Source organism: Delphinus delphis, chromosome 4, assembly GCF_949987515.2.
Source record: "Delphinus delphis chromosome 4, mDelDel1.2, whole genome shotgun sequence".
NCBI lineage: Eukaryota > Metazoa > Chordata > Mammalia > Artiodactyla > Delphinidae > Delphinus > Delphinus delphis.
This window is the reverse complement of record NC_082686.1, coordinates 15,174,417-15,199,413: the sequence shown is the minus strand read 5'-3', so window position 1 is coordinate 15,199,413 and position 24,997 is coordinate 15,174,417. Positions and strand designations below refer to the sequence as shown.

General features: G+C 36.6%; 1 protein-coding gene across 8 annotated transcripts in view; it reads right to left on the bottom strand.

Moving 5' to 3' along the window:
• Positions 1-3,914: 3,914 nt before the first annotated feature.
• The window catches only part of GRIK1 (glutamate ionotropic receptor kainate type subunit 1), a 423,802-nt gene continuing 402,719 nt past the window's right edge, over positions 3,915-24,997 (bottom strand). For 3 of the 8 annotated variants that reach the window (XM_060010401.1, XM_060010402.1, XM_060010407.1), the window contains 2 exons: positions 21,663-21,913; positions 3,915-4,367 (listed from right to left, as the gene is read on the bottom strand). In XM_060010401.1, the coding sequence (XP_059866384.1) occupies positions 4,212-4,367; positions 21,663-21,913 (407 nt within the window). In that variant the 3' untranslated portion in view covers positions 3,915-4,211. Of the gene's footprint in view, positions 4,368-4,778; positions 4,866-20,177; positions 20,328-21,662; positions 21,914-24,997 lie in introns of those variants that run through there. The other 5 variants (XM_060010403.1, XM_060010404.1, XM_060010405.1 and 2 more) reach the window with 2 other exon arrangements.

Genomic DNA, 24,997 nt, shown 5'->3' with positions numbered 1-24,997 from the left:
CCTATAACAATCATTAACATCTGATGACATGACCTTGACAATTACTGAGAGCATAGCCCAGGTCAGACTAAAACAATGGGATCTATCTATCTATCTTTATCTATCTATCTATCTATCTATCTATCTATCTATCTATCTATCTAATCTATCTATCTATCTATCATCTATCTATGTATCTATGTATCTATCATCTATCACCATCTATCTATATCTATATTGCCATATATCTATATGTGTAAAATTTTTCTCATAATATCCAAATGAAATGTCAAAGTCAATCTGACTCCCTCCAGGTCATACTGGATTACTTTGATGGAGGGTAGTGGTCCCTTGCCTTCTGTTGGCTCCTTTGGATGAGGCTCCTTTTTAACATCAGTAGAGGTTTCAGCTTTGTTAGTGAAACTGTGTGGCTGTCAAGAAGAGGAAGCTTGAGACCAATGGGCAAAATGTCCTAGGACTTATTGTCCAAATTAAGATACGCATGTGAAGGGCGGGGGGAGCCTAAACTACAGGACTTCACAATTTCAGGCTTAATGCAGAATCATTCAGGGCAAACTAGGATGTCTAGGCACTCTATTAATGAAGAAAAAGGGATAGGAAATGAGGGGTGAAAGGAAGGAAGAAGGATATGAATGTAAATAAACAAACAAACCAGACAATACATGTCCACGAATCCATTTTAGAGTCTCAGTTAACCTACTAGGCTGTGTAAAAATGGAGTAACTTCTTTAATTGGGTATCTTATGGACAAAGCTTAAAAGCAAGTCTTTCTAGTGAGCCTGTGACTTACTATGAGGACACTCACCTGCAAAGCCAGCCTGTTTCTGGATTTCTAAACATCAGCACGTCAAGATGGTCATTTCACTCCCAAGGCTTATGGGACTTTGAGTTACTACTTGTAAATGTAGTATATATGTCTCCACTCTGGAGGATTTACTGTTCCTATTTTGTCCTGCTTCTTCCTTCTACATGGTCATTATTTTAAAAAATATGACTGGAAAAAAGTTTCCCTCCATGTACAGGACTAGACCTGAACAAACCTGAGAACTGAGGGTGCCTTTGAAGTCCCAGCCTCACCTTTTATCACCTCTTCCCCACCCCAGTAGGCACCTTCTCTAAGCACTCCATTACCTTAGGTGGAATGGCTTACTCGCCCTAACCCTGTGCACTTCTGACAGTGAATGCCTGTCCTCTCCTTCATCAGTGAATGCCTGTCCTCTCCTTGCTGTAAGCTGAAGGATCCAAATAATAAATGACTTGAGCAAGTAGACTATAATTTGAGCCAGTTTGTTACTTGATGCATTGGATCCTCTGATGTTCGAGAGACTCTGGTGGGCTTTACATTTTGGAACTGATAGACTTCATGTTTCTGTAAAAATCACACTGCATATATAGCTCTTAGGGATACCTTTCTCAGAATAGACACTCTTAATTGTATTCCTCCTTTAAAACAACAATCGCAGGAGCTTCCTAATTAAGAAACTATTTAGTCCTTTTAGGTCAGACAAAGAGTTAAACTAAAGCAGTAACTGCTGAGATAGAGAAAAGAATGCTGGTCAAATATAGTTTATCTTCACCTAGTTTTCTTTAACCTACTTCCTTCTTATTTCTGTCTCTCTCCAGCATCTTCTAGACTAAGAATGGAAAACTCTGAGCCCCATATGTATCAGCAACCTCATGGGGCCAATGCAAGTAGTTAATAGTTTCTCCCATTTTCTCTACACTGAAGGCAAGAAAGGCTCAGATTTGAAACTTGAAAGGAAAATAAATCTTAACTGTGAACATCGTATTTCAATCAACACTGACTTCCCTTTCTTTTCTTGAATACTTCACCTGAGCCATCTTTTCCTATTAACATCAAGAAATTGCTGAAGGAAGAAATGTTAGATCCAGTTTTTAATTAACTTTGCCATTGATTTCTACATAACTGTGTATGAGTCACTGTTCTTCAGAGGAAGGGATGAAAATCTCAAAGATTAATAGTTGATCTCAGGGAATTTTTTCTGGACCAGGTTCCAGATATTCTGTAGTTTCTTCTTATTCTCTCCTCTGAACTCATTAGCTTACTCTGTTCTTCACCCCACCACACACAGACACACACAGAAACATATGCCCATGTATACACATCAAATGAGTTTTCAGAATAAAAATATTGGGGGGAAAGGAAGGTGATTATATATTACATTTAGTAGTTAATATAAAAAAGCCCTGTTCTGCAGTTTTGCCTAGTTCAATATATTATGCCTTGAATAAAAATTCAGTTACTGATAAGTGAAGAGGAATATGGTTAACGGGCTTTAAAATACCTAGAAGCCAGATTGACACACACACTTTACATATTAGAAGTTGATATACTTTTTTTCCCACAAATTACTATAACTGTATGTGAAAGGATACAGCACTGTAATATTTTCTGAAATGAGAGAAAATATTGTACTGTTAAATTAGAAAATGTAAAATAGAATTCCTTTGGTATAATTTTTAATGAACTAAATAAACTGCATATTTGCCCTGTCATATTTTCATATCATTCTAGTTCATTTTCAGCTAGTTGGATTCATCATATTTCTATTTGTAATTTTTAAATATAAACATCTTAATGCAGTTTTATGAGCTACATTGTCTTCTATTTGTTGTTAATAAAACTCGAATTGATCCGAAATCTGAGTGTTGATTACAATCACTGAAAAATATCTGTCCAGTATCTGTTATTGCTATTTTAAAGGTCTTTTTTTTTTTTTTTTCCTTTTTAGGTCTGGAACTATTTTTGTACTTAAATTCTAGAGAGACTAGATTAAAAGTTTCTTTTAGTTGTAAAATAATCCTACAGAAACCAATGGGATTTAATTATATGAAATATTGATCCAATGCCTGCTCCTTTCCCATTGTTTTTTCCCAATACCTCAGCTCCCCAGTTAAGCATCCCTTCCTCCACACCCACTCCTCCACACCCAAATCCTGGTGTTTTCCTTGAACCCCCTCTTCTTTCCCTCATGACCACTTTCTGAATCTCTGGCTGTGTGACTTGTGCCTCTAAGTTACCTCTGTCACGTAACGGTCTCTCTGGTACTCCACTGGGCCAGGATATAATATCCTTCCTCTGGGTTACTGAGCAAGGGAACCTCTCTCTTCTCCTCCTCTCAGTCTTCTTTCTCTCAGTTCTTTATTCTCAGCCAGAGTGGTTGTTACTGCTTAGCCCCATTGTACCTCCATGCATTTTAGCTACCAAACTCCTTTTTCCTCCATCATTCTGGCCCTATTTCTCTCTTATTGCAGTGCCTTAGAATAACTACTTCCTCAACTGGAATGCTTGCCTTCTCCATCTGATGTCTCTCTCTGCACTAGATTAACTCACCCTCCTTCAGATCTTAGCTGTACCTTCCTCCAGGAAGACTTCCTTGTCCCATCCCAGGTTCAATACTACTGCATGTTCCCGCAGCTTCTGACCTCCATTGAGGAAGTGCTTAATCCTCCTTTGGGTAATAGAATTTTTTTTTCATTTTATTATAATATATGCAAGGGCAGGGACCACATCCCTCTTCCTTACTGTGGTATCCCCAGAACCTAGAATGGTGCCTCAAATGTGGTGGACACTTTTATTTTTTTGAATGAATTTTCCCTCTTTAGTATCCTTTTATATTCACAGATGTTCCAAGTACAAATTAAACTATTTATAAAATTAGATTTTAAAACACAAAAATGAATGGTTTCATTTTACTATAATCACTAGGTATTTGGTATAAACTAAAAGAATTTTTTTAACTCAGTCAGAAATTGTTCTATCAGGCTGAAAATGTAAGAGGATTCATCAAAATAGCAAAGTAGACAGCTGATGACACTTGGAAACCAAACATTGTGAATAAGAGCAAGTAATGGGGAACAAACCAACACTCAAAATTATTCTGGAAAAAAAACCCTGTTGTTTTATTATTATTTAGAAAGAACACACAGCAATTTATTGGGATGAAAGAGAAAAGGTGAAATAAGTGAACATACAAATTAATTTCAAAAGAATCCGTGCTGTTTCCCAAGTAATCTCGGTCTATGTGAGCTTTTGAAACTTTTGTATTTCTTATATCTGTATGCATAATCGAGTTATGTATATAGATATATGGAAACACATAGCACAGGTGTCAGAAATCCTTTCTCCAAAAACCTGTAGTGAGCATGTGTTTTTCTTCCTGCAAGCTTCCTACAGGTGTTTTCCTGGCTCAAGCCACACTCTCTTTTCTCTGAGTTCGTCTTTGATGACAAGTGAGGATACTTGTGAAGGAAGACTTCCCCTTAGTTCTTGACTTTTTCTTTAGCTTTTTCTGATTTTTGAGTGAGATTCCCAGTTCTTCCATGATGGCATTGAAAGAGAGACACTAGAGAACATGAAATAATAGAGCATCAGTTTAACCCACTATCTCTGTGGTTCGTTGATTTGTCTCTTGCCTAGGTTTTTATGATTATGAGATATTGGTCTACGACAACTGTGCCACAGGTAAATCCCCAGCCGGTTCCCACACCACCTCCTCCACCCACTGCCCCCCACCCCCACCTTTTCTACTTGTGGAAACTGATTCGACAAGTGAGCTGGGCAAACTTTGGGGTTTTATTCACAAATGAAGTAGCATAAAACTACCCAGGTAGGCTCTCAAAATAGACAACTTACCTTTGTGGAGACACCAAAATAGAGTTAAATTAAGTCATTTCCCCCAGTGAGATGATCCAAACATTGATAGGATTATCAAGGCATACGGACACTTCAGTAATGCTATAGAAAATGAACAAACCTTCTCTACACCAAGGCTTTGTTTTTTTCTCCCATGAAACCTTACTTTGTTCCTAAAATAAAATCTAATTCTTGATGACTTTCCTTTCTGATAAAAAAAAAGAAAAAAAAACAATTTTAAATTGTATATTTTCTCCAAAAAATCAGAGAGATCTGGCAGCAGCAATGATGCAGCTGTGGTTGAAATGAAAATAATATGGTACTGAACTGCACAGCAAAGATGATGGCATAATACAAAACAAAAATGGAATTATGATTATAAAATGTTATGCATATGCAGATGGCATATATATGCATACATATCTATTACAATTACACTATGTCTGTTCACATGCACAATATATAAATGGTGTAATAAGACATAATTTGCTGTCATTTCTTCCAGCCAAGATAAGATCTTTGAGTGACAAATTTCTGCTTGTATAGAGATTTCTACAAAGTAGTGTTGTTTTTGATGAGATTGCTCCTAAAACTTTCTGTAAAAACCCAAAGGCTTTGGTAAAGTTTATGGAAGTGCAAGCATTATTCCTTTACCATTAACTCACAAAATAGACATAGTTGAAAGCCAAATGATAACATGTCACCAGGTGATTTCTTTAGGATGTGAGTGCCTGATAGGAAGAAATTGGTGCCCCATGTGTGCAGAGTATGGAATGTCTTCTGTGGTCCTTGGGTATCAATATGCAACATTCTTTTTTGAAAATTTACACTCCATTTTGTTCTATAAAAGAGCTGATGTATTTGATATAAGTAGTAGTTTTAATTTATCTACTTGATTTGAAAACCAGACTTACAAATTTAGATTCTAGGTATAAATTATCCACTTACCAGACATACACCTCTAAAAAAAACCTAGCTGTTTGCATATGAGTTCTTGTCTCTTTTGCACCTAAGTGTTTATAGGATTTGAATTTAATTTCCACTTTCCTATGGTATGAAAAAATGAAAATTCAGGTCACACATGTTAATTTTCTTTCAAATGGTAAGTTGTAGCTTCAGTGAATTGAGAGGGTGTCAGACCGCGCAAAGGAAAATTCAGAAATGTTTTCCATGAATTATACTTCAAAAAATGCTACAGCAAGTATGTCACGAATGAGATATAATTTTTGTAACATTATGTGATGTGAAATTTGTGTTGCTGCTAAGATGGAATGGATATTTTATAGTGTCACTGTGGTAGACAGTGTTGTATTGGGGTTTTGCAAACTTTGTTCAGAAATTTATCTGAATGGAAGAAAATGTTTTTGCACAGGACATTTCTGGTTTCAGAAAGTTCATTAAAGCGGAAGGAGAGGAGAGAGGGAAGGAAGGAGTGTCAAGGATTTTACATACGCTGTTACACATAAACTTCACAACAGCCTTATAAAGAAAGAGTTATTATGCCCATTATATAGATGGGGAAATTTACTATTAGAGATTTAGGTAACTTGCCTAAGAAATATGGCTCATAAGATAAAGAGCTTGCATTTGAACTCAGCCTGTCTGACTCCCCAGACTTAATTGCTTTCACTTGAAATCTGCCACACCATCATTAATTCTTTTTATTAAATTATTATAAAGTGCTTTCTGTGGATTCTTTCCCCATAAAATATGTTAAGAAATTATAATCTTTTTGTTTTATTTGAACTCTCAAATGTTTGATTTTAGACTCTTCACTTTGTTTTGCACTGAAATGACAAAAATGGGTCTCTAGATGTGACTCATGTGGAAGACACAATCAGTTTTACAACACAACTTGAAATCCTTCCTTAACCTCTTTTGGGTAAAGCGGCAGTCATAGATCTTATCTTGACAATATGTATTGTTTTTTCTTTAAAAACAAAATCCTCCTCCAAATTTTTTATTGCCTTAAAATACAACAAACTTCTTCTTCTTCTCTTTTTTCGTTTTTTTTTTTTTTTTTTGATTAACCCTGGGTATTTATTTCTTGCTGCCTGTGTGAGAGTGAATATAAATATAGTTTTATCAGTGGTCTGGTTTCTCTGTCTTTGGTCACAAACTGTGATTTCTTTTTGATTCTTGCTTTGTCTCCAGCTGTCAAAAAGAAAATGGCAAGATATGGGGGCTGACCTTTCTGCTTCCAAGTTTTTGCTGTAGTCACAAAGAAAGATGACCTTTAAGGCCCCTACAAGCCATGAACTTGAGCAAGTAACACACTCTCATATCCACAGGAAATGAAACTGTGAAGGTCATCTTTCAGCACAGAGTGGCATGGGAAGGGCTCATATTCATTAATCAATTTGCCTATTATAATCTAAGAACTAAAACTACATATAACATATAATGATTGAGCTTCTGAACTAGGATCAAAATTATAGTTGCTTTCCACAATTTTCACTTCTGGACTTGGTTTTCATGAACCCCTTCATGTTCATACAGCCACAGAAAAGCTATATTTAAAGCATGAAGGTTTAAATTTCTAAACTCCTTCATTAGAGAGTATCAAGCATAATGATGTCGACCTAGCTGCTTTGCTCTAGAGGCAGGGAAACTAGGGGTAGGATACTGCAGCAGTATCCTCCAGTGCTTTGCAAACTCTAAAGTCCCCTGGTAGCTTGGATCCTAGGTCCTCCCATTTTTCTCTGGTGGATGGAATTCATATTTTTAGTGGATCTACATATATAACCATGAATTATAGTTATGAGTTGGCTCCTGGTGTCAGAATGCTGGAGTTGAAGTTTCAGCTATGCTGCTTAGTAGCTGTGTTACACTGAACAAGGTGTTTATTTTCTCTTTGACTCAAGTTTTCTTATCTGTAAAATGGAAACAATAGTAGAGTCCTTTTCGTAGAGCTATTATGAGAATCATCAAGTTGACATACGTAAAACACTTAGCATAATACCTGGCACATAGTAAGTACTCTCTTTCTTTAAAATAGAATGTTATACATAACTAGAAATATTTTAAGTCTACAGCACTCGCTGATCTATCACCTATCTATCTATCATCTATCTATTTATCTGTCATTATCTATTTTTTTTTAGTGAAGTGGAAAAACAGTGACAATTTGATGCTTCTTTAATTTTAACCTTTGCATGCCCTTCTCTGCACCAATTCCTTTGAACTTTTTATACCAGTGTTTTAGTTCAAGTAGGCGCTATACATGTTTAAAGCATAGAATTTTCAGTGTCTATTATTATTTGTTTTACACAGCCTATAACATGTTTTGGTGTTTATGTAATAATAGGCTTTATGACAGCTTGTATCTTGCGCATGATAGGTGGTCATCTATAAGAAGAGAATGGAAACTAACTGCAGTTCCTTGCCATTTAAAAGTATTATCATCTTTGTGCATAAGGACCCATTTACAGTGAATCCCCATGATGATAAGTTTGATAGGAAAATTCAGTTATAAATGAATTTACAGTAGTAAACAATGTGACGACTGCCAGTTTTGCTCTTCCTGGCACTATCCAAAGATAAAGTGAGGTGTGTGTGTGTGTGTGTGTGTGTGTGTGTGTGACTTCTCTCATAGAAGAAAGGAAACTGAGAAATAGAAGTTAGTCTGTTAGAGACTGTGGCTGAAACTTCCACTAACACTCTTGGCTTTAAAAGGAGAAGGAGTAGCTCTCTTGGCTTTAAAAGGAGAAGGACCTGCTTCTTTATTCTGCAGAATGTCATCCCTCTTCTCCACTTCTTCAGTGCCTGTGGTGTGTCCCTCATGAGCCCCCTTTCTTTCCTTTCTCCTGCCTTGTTTTACATCCCTCTTTGGCTTGTTTCTCTTTATAATTGCTGACTGCATGACATCTCCTTTGGATTAACCCCAAATATTTGATTTCTTGGTACTAGAGTGAACCTGAACATAAATTATTCTCCTCTCCTGACACCTTCATCCTTTTATTGCAAATACTGCCCTTGAAATGTTGGGGGGAGCTAATCAAGTTCTTCTTGTTTTAAAATAAGCTGCCTTAGGGAAAAAAAATTCTAGGGTGGAGAATGTTTTTTTTATGTTGTAGGAAAAGTTGTGTGCTAGAATTTGATTGTAGTTTACAATATTGAAAGAACCGAGGCTAAGCTTTCATACTGGTTGCAAACTTGGCATCAAGATGTGAGTATCAGATTGATTCTCGTTGTATATTTAACATTTATGCATTCAGAGCTTTCATTCACTGGTAAATTTAGGAGAACTACTTTGAATACGTAATTTTAAGGGTTTTGCTGACAAATTATTTTTTAGAAGGTCTGGCCTAGCCAAGAATATAATACAGATTTTACAGTTTTCTCCCTTTAATTTATTAGGCTCCCTATTCAAAGACATTTGAAGTGATCTGTGACATTGTCTAGTAAATTTTCACATTATACTTAGAAGAAGGATATAGATAACATTAATGTCATTTTATAGGTATAAAAATCTTTCATTTTATGTATAGATCTGCTTTAACTTAAAGGCAGGCTGTGATTTAAAGTCTTTGTAAAGACCGTTCTCAGTAAAATATAGAATATCAGTAAATATAGAGGGGATAGGTTGCTGAGAAATAATGCGATTATTACTACTATTACTATTATTTCCTTGGTTTTGTCAAATTATTGCCGTAGCTGTGCGGAGACAGTGTCTCAATGAAGAATCCTACTCGTATGTTTGCTACCTGAAGGCTTTGGACAGTCTGGTCACCTATCTGCACAAGTGTTTTACTTCTTCACAGGATAATTGATAATCTACGAACAGAGATCAGACTTTAATCATCCTGCATTAATTACAGAAAGGAATAAGGAAGGGGAGTCTTGGAGTAACTATACAGGCACCATCTTTGTGTGCAGTTCTCGTGTTCCAGAACTCAGAATTTAGGCATCATTTACTCTGGTTTTACCAACTTTCTGAGTTTATTCAGAATCCCTGGTCATCTTTCATGTAACCATCCTTAGGATTTTTAAAAAATGGATCTGAGAGGTTGAGAGTTAGTCACCGTATTAGCTTTCAGAATAGTGGTTATGATGAATTGTACCCAGTAGCTAATGAGGAAGCTGATTCTCATCTCCTAAGTCTGTGCTAAAAATCTCAGGTAGAGGAAATTTCGACACTGAACAAAAATGTCAAAGTGTGTTTCCCACGCTTATCCTCACCTGTGACCCAGACCCAATGGTCTTCCTTTCACAGACCATTTCCCTGCTGATGCTTTATACTGGCTCTTCATTGGTAACCACTCCCTACAGCCCTGTCTTGCCTTCCTTTGGCTATAGCACATAGACATCCCTAACTGATTTTTCCTGGCTCCTTTTAATGCCGTGTTTTCACCATCTTTATGTCCTTTCACCTCTTTTCTTCCCTATTTCATTTTTGTTCCCACACCTAAGGCTTGATGCTGACATTTTAGCTCTCTCAGATTCTATATTTAAGCTTCTAATTCTTTGCATGAAGGCATGCCCTAGAATTCTTTGTTTTCCTATCTGAGGTCTTTAAACCAAAAAATATATCTATGGGGGGCACAAGTTTACTTGATGGGGCCAGATACACAAGGATCATCTTTCTTCGGTTCACTTTTATTTAAAGATTTTATTTAGAAAACTTTTTCTTCCATTAAATTAAATGTAACTATAATGTTGAATGTTATTCTCTCTCTCTCTCTCTTTCTCTCTCTCTCTCTCTCTCTCTCTCTATATATATATATATACATATATATATATATATATATATATATACATATTTTTTAAAGAATTCTTACATTTTTCACTTGGGGTGGCTGTCCAGCGCTATACCCCCAAGCTCTTAGGGTATAGGAAAATTTATTCTCTTCTAACATTAGTGATAATTTCATAGAAAACTTTGAAATGTGAAGTTAACACTGAGGCAGAACATTTTGATATTGATCTATGTACTTTTTCCAATTCTTCTGAATCTCAACTCTTTTTTCTATTTTTACAGTTACAACAGGAGCTTTTATATGCATTGCCCACAGGGTAGGATGACACAGAGAAAAAAAAAAGAGGTAAATTTGCAGCTTTGAGTTTTTAAATAAACCTGTATAGACCTATGGAAGCTATTGCCATCTTTGAAGCAATTAATTACAACAGCCAGGTGTTTGAAAGAAGAAAAAAGATAGTGCTTTGAATTGTAAATTTGCCTTAGAGCCTTCAGGATCCAGCATATAGGACTGGGCATAGTGGTGAAGATAGGACTGTTCAGTGTCTGCTTTCAAGGAGAAATGTCCAACCAGGTGATGACACATCCCAGACGCTGAGGAATACCTGAGAAGGGCTCCCTCACTTGCCACTTCTGGGGTTAATCTTCCCTCATTTGCCACTTCTGGGGTTAAACTCCCAAGAGGTGGGACAAGGAAAATAGCCCGGTAGGTGAGGGGACCTAAGAACACAGGGAAATTGTGTCCACTCTCTGTTCTAGACTCTCAGAGGAAGCAGTCACTTGAGTGGAGAACTGTCCTCTGTCTCCCATGGCCTCTGAATTGTCTCAAGAGCAGCTGCCCCAGAAAGGGCACAGAAGTGGCAGACGGGTATCCCATTCAAGCCTGATGGCCAAAGAACAGACAGTTGTTTCTGCAGTGAGGATAAACTTCAGGTGGGCTCACATACCCAAGGGTAAGCAACTCTCTTTGCCTAAAAGTGGCAGAAATGTTGGTCTGCATGCCAAACCAAAGTGTCCACAGTGTCTTCTCCTCTCTGGAGTCATAGCCAGAGGCCAATGTAACTTTCTTCTCCAGCCCTCTAGCTTTTCTTTGTCTTCCTTACATCTCCAAAGCCTGCATCAGCCCCTCTTGAAGCTAGGAGCCTGCATGCTTCCTCTGGATTTGGTCTCATATGAACGTGACCAGGCTCTGTTCTGATAGCCTGAGTTAGTACCATGGGGACTGGCGTTCCCTCACTTCACAGAGGAGAGGGCCTGGTCCTTCTGGCAACTCAGAGGCTGAGTTAGGGCCATAGAAATAAAATTCCAATAAATTCTTTGCATGCCTCGTTTCATGCAGAGAATGGCCCTGCCTTAGAGGTAAATTGACTCTGATGTAGGTTTTCAGATCCCCATAGTACCTGTGGACATAGCACAGGGAGTCCTTGGGGTACCAGCTTATACCCACGTGTAGTGGATACACTTTTTTCTCAAGCTACAAACCCAGGTATACAGAAAACAAAAAAACTATGCGATGCCGTTAAAAAAATAACAGAATTCACCGTAGCTTATCGGTCCCCATCTGCTAGTGGATCTTGTCAACTCAAGGTAACTCACTTTTGGTTTAAAACTAAGTTTTCATTTGGTTAATGGCTCAGTTAATACATGCCTCTTCTCATCTCTCTTCTCCTTTTTTCTTTTCCAGGGGTGTCTGGGCTTAGGAGAGGTTGATAGAGGGTCTTGGCATTGGTGATAGTGGGAGCAGCTTGTCCATGGCTACCCTCTATCCTTTTGATTCCCCCTGGGGTGTGACATCCTGCCAGGCCATGGATGCTGCTATCTCTGCTGCATCCTCTGAGATGCCTGTGGTCTCACCATGGTCTCCATGTCAGGTCTACACTTTGAATCGTTTCCCTTCCAGTCTCAAGTCTTCCAATCCACTGGTTCTCTCAGCCCTTCCACAAAGCTCTTTGTTGGGAAAGGCCATGAACTTTTAGATGCTTTCCCTGGAATGCTCTGGGGTTAAGCAAGACTCTATGAAGCTGTTCAAAGGATCACTGCCTAGACATTGATATTCTACCATTCAGGAGACAGTTGGATGTATGATATCTCTACAAGTCTTGCCATCTCCTGGGTTACAAACTGTGAACACAACAATGGCACTTTCTGTTCAGGATCCACCCTGAAATTTTCTGAGGTTTCTATTTTCCTGTCCCTCTAAGTTAGGACTTGGCTCAGGGATGGTCTTTAGGCCTTCTCAGGGATTCGGCTAGCATTTAAGCTTAATGATTTCCCTTTAATATTTTCTTTCTTTCCTAGTGGTCAAAAATGGGTCAGGGATTGGAAAAAGAGGTAGGAGAACATTATTATGTATATTTCCTCAACCTTGACCCTCTGGGTTTTAGCTTTTGCTAATTAGAGATAAACTTTTTGAATGAAAACAACTAACTTATTTAACGAAGCACTTAGCTGTTGAGATTGAAAGCCATGGTTTTTAAGATTTTTGTCTGTGCTACAAGTTTGTAAAATCCACTTAAAATTGAAAAGCTAGGAGTTTGAGTCATCTCTAGCTTGGAAGCAATGCATATAAAAATCTTGATGCTTGATGGTGGAGGAAGGTAGGGGTAAAATCAATGGAGAATAAAAGCACATCATCCTTTTCCTTTGTTTCCCTTTGTCTCTCTTTAGCAGAATTATTTAAGTTCCACTTACAGAATAGTTTCCAGAGCACTCCAGCCCCGTTGATCTCCCTCGTTCTGGAATTGTGATTAATTGGTTTCATAGCTTCGACTAGCTCCTAAGTTTATCCCCCCACTTTTTTATACCTAGTCTATAGGCTCACCAAAGTCAAAAATTATTCTACTTCAGAAATCTTCACTGTGTTTGTAATGATTTGGTTATGATTTATTGGATGGGAGCCCTCTCCGTCTTTGATGCCATGATAGCTGTTTTTCTCTATATCCAGAGCCAGGCATTCTATCCTAAGTATTGGCAGGGCAAGGTAATTCTGTTTATTACCATAAGAAATTAATGTGTTCAACATAACCACACAATCTTAATAAATATATATATATATAATATAATATATACAAATATGTTAACGTATATACATATATGCTTAAGTGTTTGTGTGTGTGTGTGTGTGTATATATATATATATATATATATATATATATAAAAATACACATAAATTCTCCAAGTTTTTTTTTCATGGCTTCTACATTTTAACTTTCTTCCCACTTTCTACTAGAATTAAAAAATACCGTGGTTGGAAAAGAATTTTAACTGCAACCCCCTTTCCACAGATGACAGAACTGAGGATGAGGGAAGTACAATGACTTGCCTAAAGACACATAGCCATTCGGCAGCAGTACAGAGACTTGGATTCTTGGCTTGTGATTCCCAAGTCACCTTTCCATTGGGCCACAAACGTCTTTCAGAGTTTGGTTTACATGGTGATGCCAACTTGAACATTTGAAAAGTTATTTCTAAATGGATGTTAATTGCTTTCTGGGCTCTCTGTTAATTAATGAATGTTTGGGTTTCCAGGCAAAGAAAAGCCTCTTTGCACAATTACAGAAATAACCTGATTAGAGAGACTTTTCCAAATCATTTGCTAAATAAGTTAATCAGACTACAGAAGAAATAAAGCCAAGGACACTTGGATATTTGATAATGTGCCAAGTGACCGTGAGGAAAGATAAATACTAAATGAGAGCAGGCTATCTATAGACAGTAGTTTTTTAGTTCTTATGGTTGGTAAAGTCTAAGTGATCAAGAGAACATTCGTTTTTGAAGTTGGAAAATTGGAATATTTTAATATTTTAAGTCAGAACCCTCCAGTTGAAAAAAGACAAAAAATTCTGGCTAAGCTAAATTAAAAATTTTAATCACTAAGGAGAACTACAGTAACTTCTTTACATCACTCTGGTTTTACTCATTATTTTTGTGTGTATTTGGATGTATACATTGTAATGTGGAAAATCATTGCTGTGCAGTACGGCCAATTAGCCATGTTTGGGCTGACAACTATTAAGCTTAGATTCTGCAGGGTGCTGAAACCACATAAAACATTTGTAATGTTGGTTTTCTATCACAAGAATGCCTTTCTCTTTGCAAAGAAAATTTCTTTGAAAATTTAAAGGAGAATCCCATTTTCCATGATACCAGTCTCTGTGGAAAGGATTTTGAAAGCAAAAATGATTTTAATATGCTTGTGCATCTGGACATAAAATTCCATAACTGTGAGAAGCATAATGAGATGGTTCCTAAAGGCAAGTTAAAACTGCAGCATCGAGCAGAATTTTTTCATTATCAATAAGAATTAATTAATAATGCCACTTGGTACAGTGAGGTGAGCAGAAAATAGTGTAGGAAGTAAGAATGCTTTGCTTTCCTTTTGCTTTTCAAGGCTGTTCAGGCTACTTTTAAATTGCTTACTAGGAAGTAGACCTTAGGGTATAAGGGTCATGGGCTTTGAAACTAATTGGGACCCATTATTTTTCTGCTTTTCCACAGATGGCTCATATAGAACATAATATAGTGCTAGGCAAATGCAGTGAGGTATTTAGAAATAATTTTCCTTGGATTGATTTATAATCATATAATCCAGTTGATTTTCCTAAGGGCACAATCTCTATCCAACATGTATTCTTTAGGTAGTTCTAATTTTGCTGGAAAAACTTTAAAATAATTCAATTTATAATTTTAGTCTAAAACAAAATAAGCTATAGTTTTTCCCTTACTACATTAGGTTATACAGCATTGTTAAGAAACAAATTAGACATTACATGCTCCATAGTTGTTGATGTATTTTTCAATCTTTTCATACCTCTCTGCTCTCTTCCTAAATTTAAACAACATTTCTCAGAGTATAATCCACAGATAATCTGCCAGTGTTAATAAAAACTCACACTTACCACCTAATTTGAAGTCACACTGCTGTATTCAAGTTAATTTTAATAAAAACTCATGTTTACCAACTACTTTTCAGTAAAACAATGGTATTTAGGATTGTTGGGAGAAAACTCATGTAAGAAAAACTATTTTAAAAAAATCCTGTATTGAAGATAATTTTAATGAAAAGTCATGTACATGACCTAATTTTAGAAAAAAAACCTGCTATATTTAAGCTAATTTTTATGCAAATCAATGTGCACAACTAGTTTTAAGCATTCATTTTCAGGTTTAGTTAAAAATTCCAATTCCTGGACTACACTTACTGAGGAGGGACCTCTGGAGTTACAGCCAATAATCTGTATTTTAAATAATTTCCCCAGGTAATTCAGATGTACACTGAAGTCCAAAAACCAGTGACATAAAAAAATAGAGTTTGAAAATTTTTCTTTTATGTTCAAGACGCTTTTTTTCCCTAAATTCACTTAAAGTGCAATGGCTCCTTTTGGGGTCACTGTGGTCTTAGTGGTCATTTACTTGATGGCAAGAATTGGTTGTCTGAGAGCATATATTATATAAAAGGAGAAAGAGGAAAGTATAAGAAACTCAGGGTCTGAAATGAATGGTGGATTTCTCAAGGGAGGAAGAAAGCACAGAGAGAGAGAGCAGAAAACTACCTACTTGAGTATCTTGAGTAGGCCTACCACTTATGGCTGAACAGGAAGATTATCAATTGAATATAATGACATTTCCATCTCAAAGATGTTCACAGATTCTTCTTGAATTCTCCTTAGAGAGGGTTTATTAAATATTTGATGCTAAATATATGCTGTATATCTTGCTTGAAATTAATGATCCTGCCTCTAGAATCACTCAGTAAATAGCAACAACTTATTGAGTGCCAATTATACACAGAAGAGTATGCTTTAGGTCATTACTACCCACTAGAATCAACAGAGTACCTTAAAAACTGCTATTGTTCTGCCCCCATTCCAGATGAATGAAATTAAAATTTCTAGAGTTGAGGTTCATACCTTCCACTGTATGTCTTCATAGATTGCCATTTTGGATCCTTCTCTTGGGTGCAATGAACTTGCCATTGATTTTTAATGCTTGTGAGAGGGAAAATGGTCTTAGAGATAGTTTGAACCTCTAAATTGAAAAACCTGTTTTCCAAACCAACTCTCTTTTAAGGTATGTGATAAATTGTATTTATTGCTCATGTTACCAGAGAGCAATACTTAATTTCTCTATAAGGAACTAACGTCTGTTAACCAATATTTATTAACAGGCCTCTTATAAATGATTTAATTTTCTATGCCATTATTTTATTTAATTATCAAAGCAAATGTAAGTCAGTATATTACCTTCATTTTTCAAATGAGGAAATTGAGGTTCAGAGAAGTTTCAGAAAAAAAAATCCCCGATAATAAATGTTATTGTTTATTGAATGGCAACTCTGTGCTAGGCATGGTATTAGGTGTTTTGTTCATTATCACTGGATAAGATACACATTATCATACAAGTGTTCCCTGTAGAAAATTGGTCTGTCAGTATGCTTTGGAGGAAAAAAGATTCTGTGATCTAACAGGTTTGAGAAGTACTGGATACTTTTCCTTCTTGTTGAAAATTCTCAATGTATTGTAACATATTAAACATACTGAAATGTCATGCAGTAAAGGGGCGTTTGTCCTGGTGCTCCATGGGTTACTCGACCATGAAAATCTTATTTTATTTTTTTTGCGGTACACGGGCCTCTCACTGCTGTGGCCTCTCCCGCTGCGCAGCACAGGCTCCGGACGCACAGGCTCAGCGGCCATGGCTCACAGGCCCAGCTGCTCAGCGGCATGTGGGATCCTCCCGGACGTGGGCACAAACCCGTGTCCACTGCATCGGCAGGCGGACTCTCAACAACTGCACCACCAGGGAAACCCAAAATCTTATTTGAGTAACACTTGCCAATGAAAACCAGTTTGAAAAATACTCCTTCAACACAACCTTATGACCTAGAAACTATATCCCCCTATTACATATTAAAAAAGTAAGGCTCTGAGAAATTCAGTTATTTGTCTACAGACATTCAGCAAGTGACTCCACTAGAACTTGAACCTAAATTTGGCTGATTTAGAAAATTCTCTTTGATTCTAAGTCTAGGGTTCTGGGTCATTGGCTCTGATATCTATTTTGGAGTCACCTGTTAGTAAGGCTGAAATAAAATTGTGGAAAGGATTAAATGTAATACAGTAAGTCCCCTACATACAAAGGAGTTCCTTCCGAGATCGTGTTCATAAGTCCAATTTGTTCATAAGTCCAAAAAAGTTAGCCTATGTATCCAATCGGCTATATAGTACTGTACTGTAATAGGTTTACTTTTCACACAAATAATACATAAAAAAACAAACAAACACAGAAAATAAACGTCTTTAATCTTACAGTACAGTACCTTGAAAAGTACAGTAGTACCAACTACATCACCGCTGCTTTTATGCTTGCTTCTGGACATCCTGGGCTTGAAATAAAGACACTATACTACTGTACTCTATACAGTACTGTACAGCAAGGTCCACAAAAGCACAACCACTTGTAGAGAATGTACGCACGTGACAATGTACACCGGATACAGGAGTTAACTTACATGACTGGACATGAGAACGCACGTTTGCATCTTTGAAAGTTCTCAAATTGAAGGTTCGTATGTAGGGGACTTACTGTACTGTATGTTAAAACACTTTGAAACCATAAAATAATATGTAACTATCAGAATTAGGTAGTATACAGTTTAAAGTAGTCCATAAATATTAATTTTATCCAAACCTCTGAATGACACTTTTAAAGGATACTCTCTATAGAAAGACAAGTTTTTTTACCATTAACCCTGATCATCTATACCTCATCAATCACCATTGAACTTTTTGGGTAGCATTTTTGATTTATTAAAGAGTCCTTGGGAATATAAATTTATGTAATTTGTGTTTTCTATATATAGAATCAATGAATTATGTAATATTTATTTCAACATCTGATGGGGTTTTTTTTGTTTTTTTTGTTTTTTTGTTTTTTTTGTGGTACATGGGCCTCTCATTGTTGTGGCCTCTCCCGTTGTGGGGCACAGGCTCCAGACGCGCAGGCTCAGCGGCCAAGGCTCATGGGCCCGGCCGCTCCGCGGTATGTAATATCTTCACGGACCGGGGCACGAACCCGTGTCCCCTGCATCGTCAGGCGGACTCTCAACCACTGTGCCACCAGGGAAGCCCCATCTGATGTTTTTGATTATGGGGATGTGAACTCTGATCTAGGGCAAACAGTATGTTGCTTTTACCCCAATAACAGCTAATAAATGTCAGTGTAATTTATAGACATTTCCTTAAAAGTATATTTGTTTAAAGAAGAAACCAAGACTGAGAAACAATCAGGGCAAGAGTCAACTCTCCTGAACATGTTTTACTGGAGAAATCTAGAGTTGATTGAAGAGACTCGTGATTCAGAAATTGGAACCCATTTAAAGCTAAGCAAAGAGAAGGCAAAATGCTACATGATTGCACAGATGGCCTATCTCTACTTCTGAGAAATATATTTTTGGGGATCACTTCACATGTCAAAAGGTAACCCCATTAAGGAGAACAAAGATCAACTTATCCCATATTGAGGGAAGATGAAGGGCATCTTCAATTCCCCTATTCACTGTGAAGAGGGAAAGAGCTCAGAGGGACAGCAGACATCCTGTCACAACAAATTAAGTATGTAGTTGGCTTTCTATGTCACAAACTCAGTTAGAGTGAAAATTATTTACAGCATTTTGAATGCAGGTGGGAAATAAATCTACAAAGATCCGTAACTAATGTGTGTGGAAATTCTTTCGTCCATTTATTTTTTCCTCCTTGTCCTTCTCCCCAGTATACTTGGAATGAATTGAAAATGGCAAAGAATCCAGAGGAATGAGTGTGAAAGTGTCGAGGCTCAGAAAAGATTGCTACAAAAACAACCACTCTCTTAGGACAGGAATGAAATAACATCTTGTGAAAAGATGTTCTTCAGTGCAAAGAATGAGGGCAAGTGAGTGGAAAATAGAAGATGCTAGGCATTAATTTCTACCTTAGGACTGTGCTTGGAGCTTGCAAAATATAATCTATAACTTGAAAAAAAATCACAGTTCCTTAAAGATTCTGAGCATACTACCTATCTGAACCTACAGAAGATTGTTAAGCTCTACAAGTAAATGTTACTTGAGAGCTTGATGGTAATGAATTTCTCTGCAGGGATCATTTTTGACTCTGTTGTGTCTTCCTGAGTGATGTTCACCTTAGCTAATGCTCTTCTTCCATGACACCAGAGGTTTCAAGTTTAGTTTTCATTTTCTGGGTCACTTTTTTGAATCTTTAAAATCTAAGACTTCTTGGAATCTCAGTGTAAATAGTACATTTCAAATAGTAGACTCAATTTGAATGAAAAATTAACATTGTTAAGGAGTTATTATAAAAAGATGGGGCTTTGGGTACTTGGAAAGTGTGGATCTACAGAGTGTATGGTACAGGGAGAAGAAAAGAGGAGAAAAAAATGTTCACAAAGATGAAAAGAATTCCTCCAAATATCGTTTTGTTTTCATGCTTTGCACTGTTGAAAGTCTGAATCTACTTTTGCATGAGGCAAGAGGTGCTTATTTTTAATACATGAAAATACAACTAAGATAACCATTCTCTTGATGGTATAGACAATTCCTGTAAACACACATATCTTGGAATCTGTATACGCCTAATATGCTGCTGTTTCAATATAAAATGCACATGTGTCTCCAGTGCATTGAATTCAATGTTCAGAGTACATGAGTTTTGCTATCTTAAAACAAGGATAGGGATTATGGCTATTTATGCTTAGTAGATACAGACATCATCAACACCACCAATTAGCAGAAGCAGTTTCTACTTGGCACAACTTATTTTTTTTTAATGATTACACAGTGTGAATTGAGGACTGTGTCCGAATCCCTCTCTCCTCTCGAATTAATTTGCCACATTCTAAATCCGTAGATAAAGTGGTTCCGGAAGTGGAGCTGGTTGGATGGGTTTGCTTACACTGCAGTCCATAAAAGAAACAAAAAGGCTTGCATGCAAAAGAAATGAGAAAAATATAGAAAAAATGAATAAATCAGAAGCAAAAATGGGCGTTTAAACGAAAATTTAAATCAAATGAAGCTGGCAATTATGAGAAGCACATTAAAGCATAACATATACAAGCTTTTAGTTTTCAAATTATTTGCATAAAACAAGACACCTCAAGAGCAAATCGAAAGTTAAAGCAGATCAGTCCATTCTCCCTTTTACTTAGACAGTTTTCTCTAACAAGGTCTCTGAAAATGGTGCTTAATGTTCTTACAATTGCCTTGTAATTTTGGGAAAAATTTCAGGATGAAGCCAGGTTATAATCAATCATCCCCATCTCTGGGAACTTAAGGAGAGTTTCGACTTAAAGGAAGTGGGACTCGTATGAGATTATTAATGAAAACTGACTACATTATTTGTGGGGTCCAGAACAAAATGGAAATGTAGAGCCCCTTTTTCTAAAATTATTAAGAATTTTAAGACATTGATAGCTGAGCATTAAAGTAGGCCTGTTATTAATAGTTCATAGTTTCAAAATTCTAACAATACTTTTAAATTGTTTGGGTAACCAAATACTCTATAATGGGCATGAGCTTTGTGTTTTGTTTATTCTCATATGCCTATGAAGGAATTATCTTTAATCACCGTCATCTTATTCAGAATAGTGTAAGCTCTTGATGTGATTTTCATCAAAACTAAAAGTAACAGGCAAAAAATGGTTGACTGTTGAAATCAACGATAATCCTAAAATTTGGAAAAATAGATTCTTTAATATATTTTATCATCATTCTGTACTGTTCATCATTTTTCTGGCAAATATTTTTGTGAATTATTCTTTTACAAAATGTACTTTGATAGAGGTAAATGCTCAGTTTCAAAATATTACATTTATATCTTTATCTAAATTGCTTTGCATTAGTACATGTGCTTAGTACCTACACTTAGGAGATGTAACATTTCTCTCAAAGATCTTTTTATATATTTTCCAATTTTGGATTTACTTCTTCCTTGCTCTATCTAGGGTTTCTATCTTAAGGGTAAATAACTGTTAAAGAAATTAACTGAGTTTGGAATTTTTGCACTGTCATTCCAAATAGTGATAATTGAATTTAGTGTATAAGGTGCTTCCTTCTTCTCATTAATAAATGATGCGGCTACAGTACCAGCAGCACCTGGCAGGGATTCAATAGCTCTTAGCTCTAACTCAAAAATGGCCATTCTGGGCATCTAGTTCAATAGACTGTTACAAAAAAAGGGCAAGCATCCTTTAAACTCCCAAACTTAAAACAGATAATACAAACCAAAAACCACCCGGTCCTAGAAAGAGATGACTCACCTGCTCAATATCGTTGTTTTTCCGTGATTTGTATATAAATTCTCCAATGGCTACAAATACAGAAAGGACCAGTCCAGCAGCCAGAACAATGAAGATACCCCCAATATTTTCTACTCCCAGAGCACTGGCCTCTTTGTTATCTTCCTCAGGGCAGCCATTTCCCCGCCACCATTTCTCTTTCATCATATGCAGTTTCCCCTCTTCTTGTAATTGAAGAATAGCAATAGTAATTTTATCCCGGTAAGGAGAGCCTGTAAGTGAGGTAATTTGGATATTGGTCACCCAAAGGCTGAAGAAGATGTGAAGAAGGATTACTGTCTTAGGGGTAACTACTTTATGGCTGTTGGAAAACCCCAATCCATAATTTGACTGGCAAAGGGCAATCCTATATTTTGAAGGATCTAAATAATTGGACAGCAAAAGGCTGACATGTTGAGATTAACTCTTAGCCACACTGTCTGTTCGTTTTAAACAAGGGAAAGCTGAGCTGGGAATTCCATGACATCCCGCTGCTTCTGGTGAGTTTTTTATGAATCTTTTCCCACATTAGGGAATTTCATTGTTTAGATTCCACTTTTTCTAGGTTTTTGGATGTCTAATATTTTGACAGCCTGGCTAAATGATCACCAGTACCATTTCCTCTTCTTCCTATGGGAGTAGCTAGACATTTCCTAGTCTCCTTTACAATTCATTGTGGTGATTGACCGATTGCTAGCCATTGGGAGCTAAAGTGATGTATGACTATTTCCAGTCCTGTCTCATAAATCCTCCCAACATGATCCTCTACTCTTTCCCTCTCTTTCCTCAAATACTCAGCATGGGGGAAAGGATTTTAAGTCACTAGGAATACTGGAACCACCAGTTAGAAAGGGATTGGGTCCAAGGATGACTGCATGAAGCAGAATCTCTGTTTCAACCCACTGTTGGACCATGACAAGTTCAAGAAATAAATATGTATTGTGTTGGCCACTAAAAATTTGCAGATGTTGGTTATAGTAATTTGTCTATACTGACTAATACACCTATTAAGATACTCTTATGAGTAGGTTTTGAATAATTTAAACAACATTCAGCTAGGTTTAGAAAATTTGCAAGCACTTTAATGATATTATTTATACTCTATTTTCTAGTAATGCCTTTGAACTTTTAATTATGTTAGGGCTAGAGAGCATCAACATGGTCCTGCAGCCACAGCTTGTCCAACACCGGATTCCTATGTTAATTAAAGCAACGGAAGAAATTAAAAAAAAAAGATGGTAAGATTTCTTTCCCTAATTTCTCCTTGGACACTAAGGATTTTTGTAAGTGTTTCTTCTACTTAGTAGGAAAGCAATACATTCTAGCTCTTTCTGTTTGTAAACTTTAACGTTCTTCTTGGTGGAAATAGAAAAATGCAAAAAAAGTAGCAAATAGAAAAATGTGGCATCTTAGAACCAGAAGAGATCTTAGGAACCATATAGTCCCAGTCTACTTATTTTTAGAATTGAAGAAATTGAGGATGTGAAGATATGGGTGAAAGTAATAGTTGCTGGTAGAGCCAAGAATTTAACTCAATTCTCCTAACTTCTCTCTTAGTGTTATTTTCGTTAAAGTTTCTCCCTTCACCCCCATGTCATCTCCCCCCTCCCCCGTATACCTTATGTTCTAGGACATGGTTAGAAAAGCAGAAGATTAATATTGTGACATGTGTCATTTTCCCCATTCCTCCCAAGACTTCCTAAAGTCATTGTCAGTCCCTCAAGATCAAGTGTAAAAGAAGAGCAAAGTGTTTTGGCGTTAGATTGTGGCTTATCAATTAAAAGTATGGATTTTTGGTGAGAAAATGGCTCTTGACAGCCAAATTAAAAGATATTGGCTGCTTGCTTAAACAACTTCAGAATAATGGTTAGTGTCAAAATTAGCACCATTAACAATAATATGTGAACAATTAAGTGAATCAAGAGAGCTTTGCTTTAATGTACGAGAAAGTGCTTTGAAGAGTGTGAGAATGATCCATAGGGTAACAATTGCAGCAATAATCATAGCAGTATACACAGTGGGTACTCAGTAAATGCTGACTGATGCTTTCCTTTTGCCTTCAGGCTGTACAATACCTAAAATATTTCAGGCAGATGGGGATTGTTTCTCTGTTTAAGGTGGGTCTCTAAGGAAGGTAATTTCCAGCCTCCTGGTAACCTGTTTAAGCCTTAACTGCTCTCGTTCTCTTCAAGTTTTATTTTAAGTCCCTCAGGAGGCACATTTCCAGAGCTTCTGTCCTGAGAGTCTCTAAGAAACAAAGTCTTCGATTTTGTGTTGTGACTGAGCAACTTTGCCAATCTTTGACTGTGAGAAGGAATTTTAAGCCTTAAGGGAGTCAGGGCAAGACCAGAAGTATGTGGAGAATTGTTTATATTTGAATATATTTTAGCTTCAATTTTTTTTGTTGTTGTTGCTTAAATGGACTGAATAACATTGGAAGTGATTTATTACAAGTCACTTGAAAAAAATACATATGTATATCACGGATCTTCCTGAATAGCAGCTGATCTTTCTTAAAGAGTCAATTCATCATAGAAGAAACATCTCACAAATTTATCCAACAGCTGTATTCCCAATGGATGTATTCTCTCTGAGGTCTGCCATCTGTTCCAATTATTCCTTCATTGTTTTAGTTTTAAAAGGATGACAGGTTTATAACCACTATGAAAAATTCCTGGAGTGTATTTCTTTTCATCTAGGGAGGGGGAAAAACTCTTCAACTTTGGAATTTGTATGTCAGAGAATGCATGACGTTGGCAAAATGTAGACTGAACTGGAATATTCAAATCTCTTAATATCATATTATATAAAATATAAAATATAGTGATACTCATCACAGGGTCAGCCTCACTCACATGGAGTCAGAGTCATTTTTAAAGTGCTGCATTAATTTAGGAGTGTTTCTGAAAGGACCCCTTGATGCTTCCCCATTCCTCACCAATATTCCAATATTTTAACTTTAGAGTTGTATTTCATTCAGTAGAAGAAATGCCTATTAAAAGTCTCATATTATAGTGTAAATATTCTCAGAAGAAGTGGTACACATTGTAATTTTCTATCGTTACTACCAGACTGGAAATTTGGTGGGCAAAGAGGGGAATTAAAAGGTGGTGGAGATGGAGCTGAGGATGGAATGGTAAAAGTACAGTTTTCAACTTTATAATTTAATCTAAAGATGGTTCCATTAAGAAACTATAGTTGTTTTTTCTAAGACACAAAATATATTACAATCAATCATAAGGTCTTGATTTGGAAAAGATTCAGGAAAAGGCACCCAATCCTGGTGTTCTTGTCTGACTCATGGTTCATTTAACTAA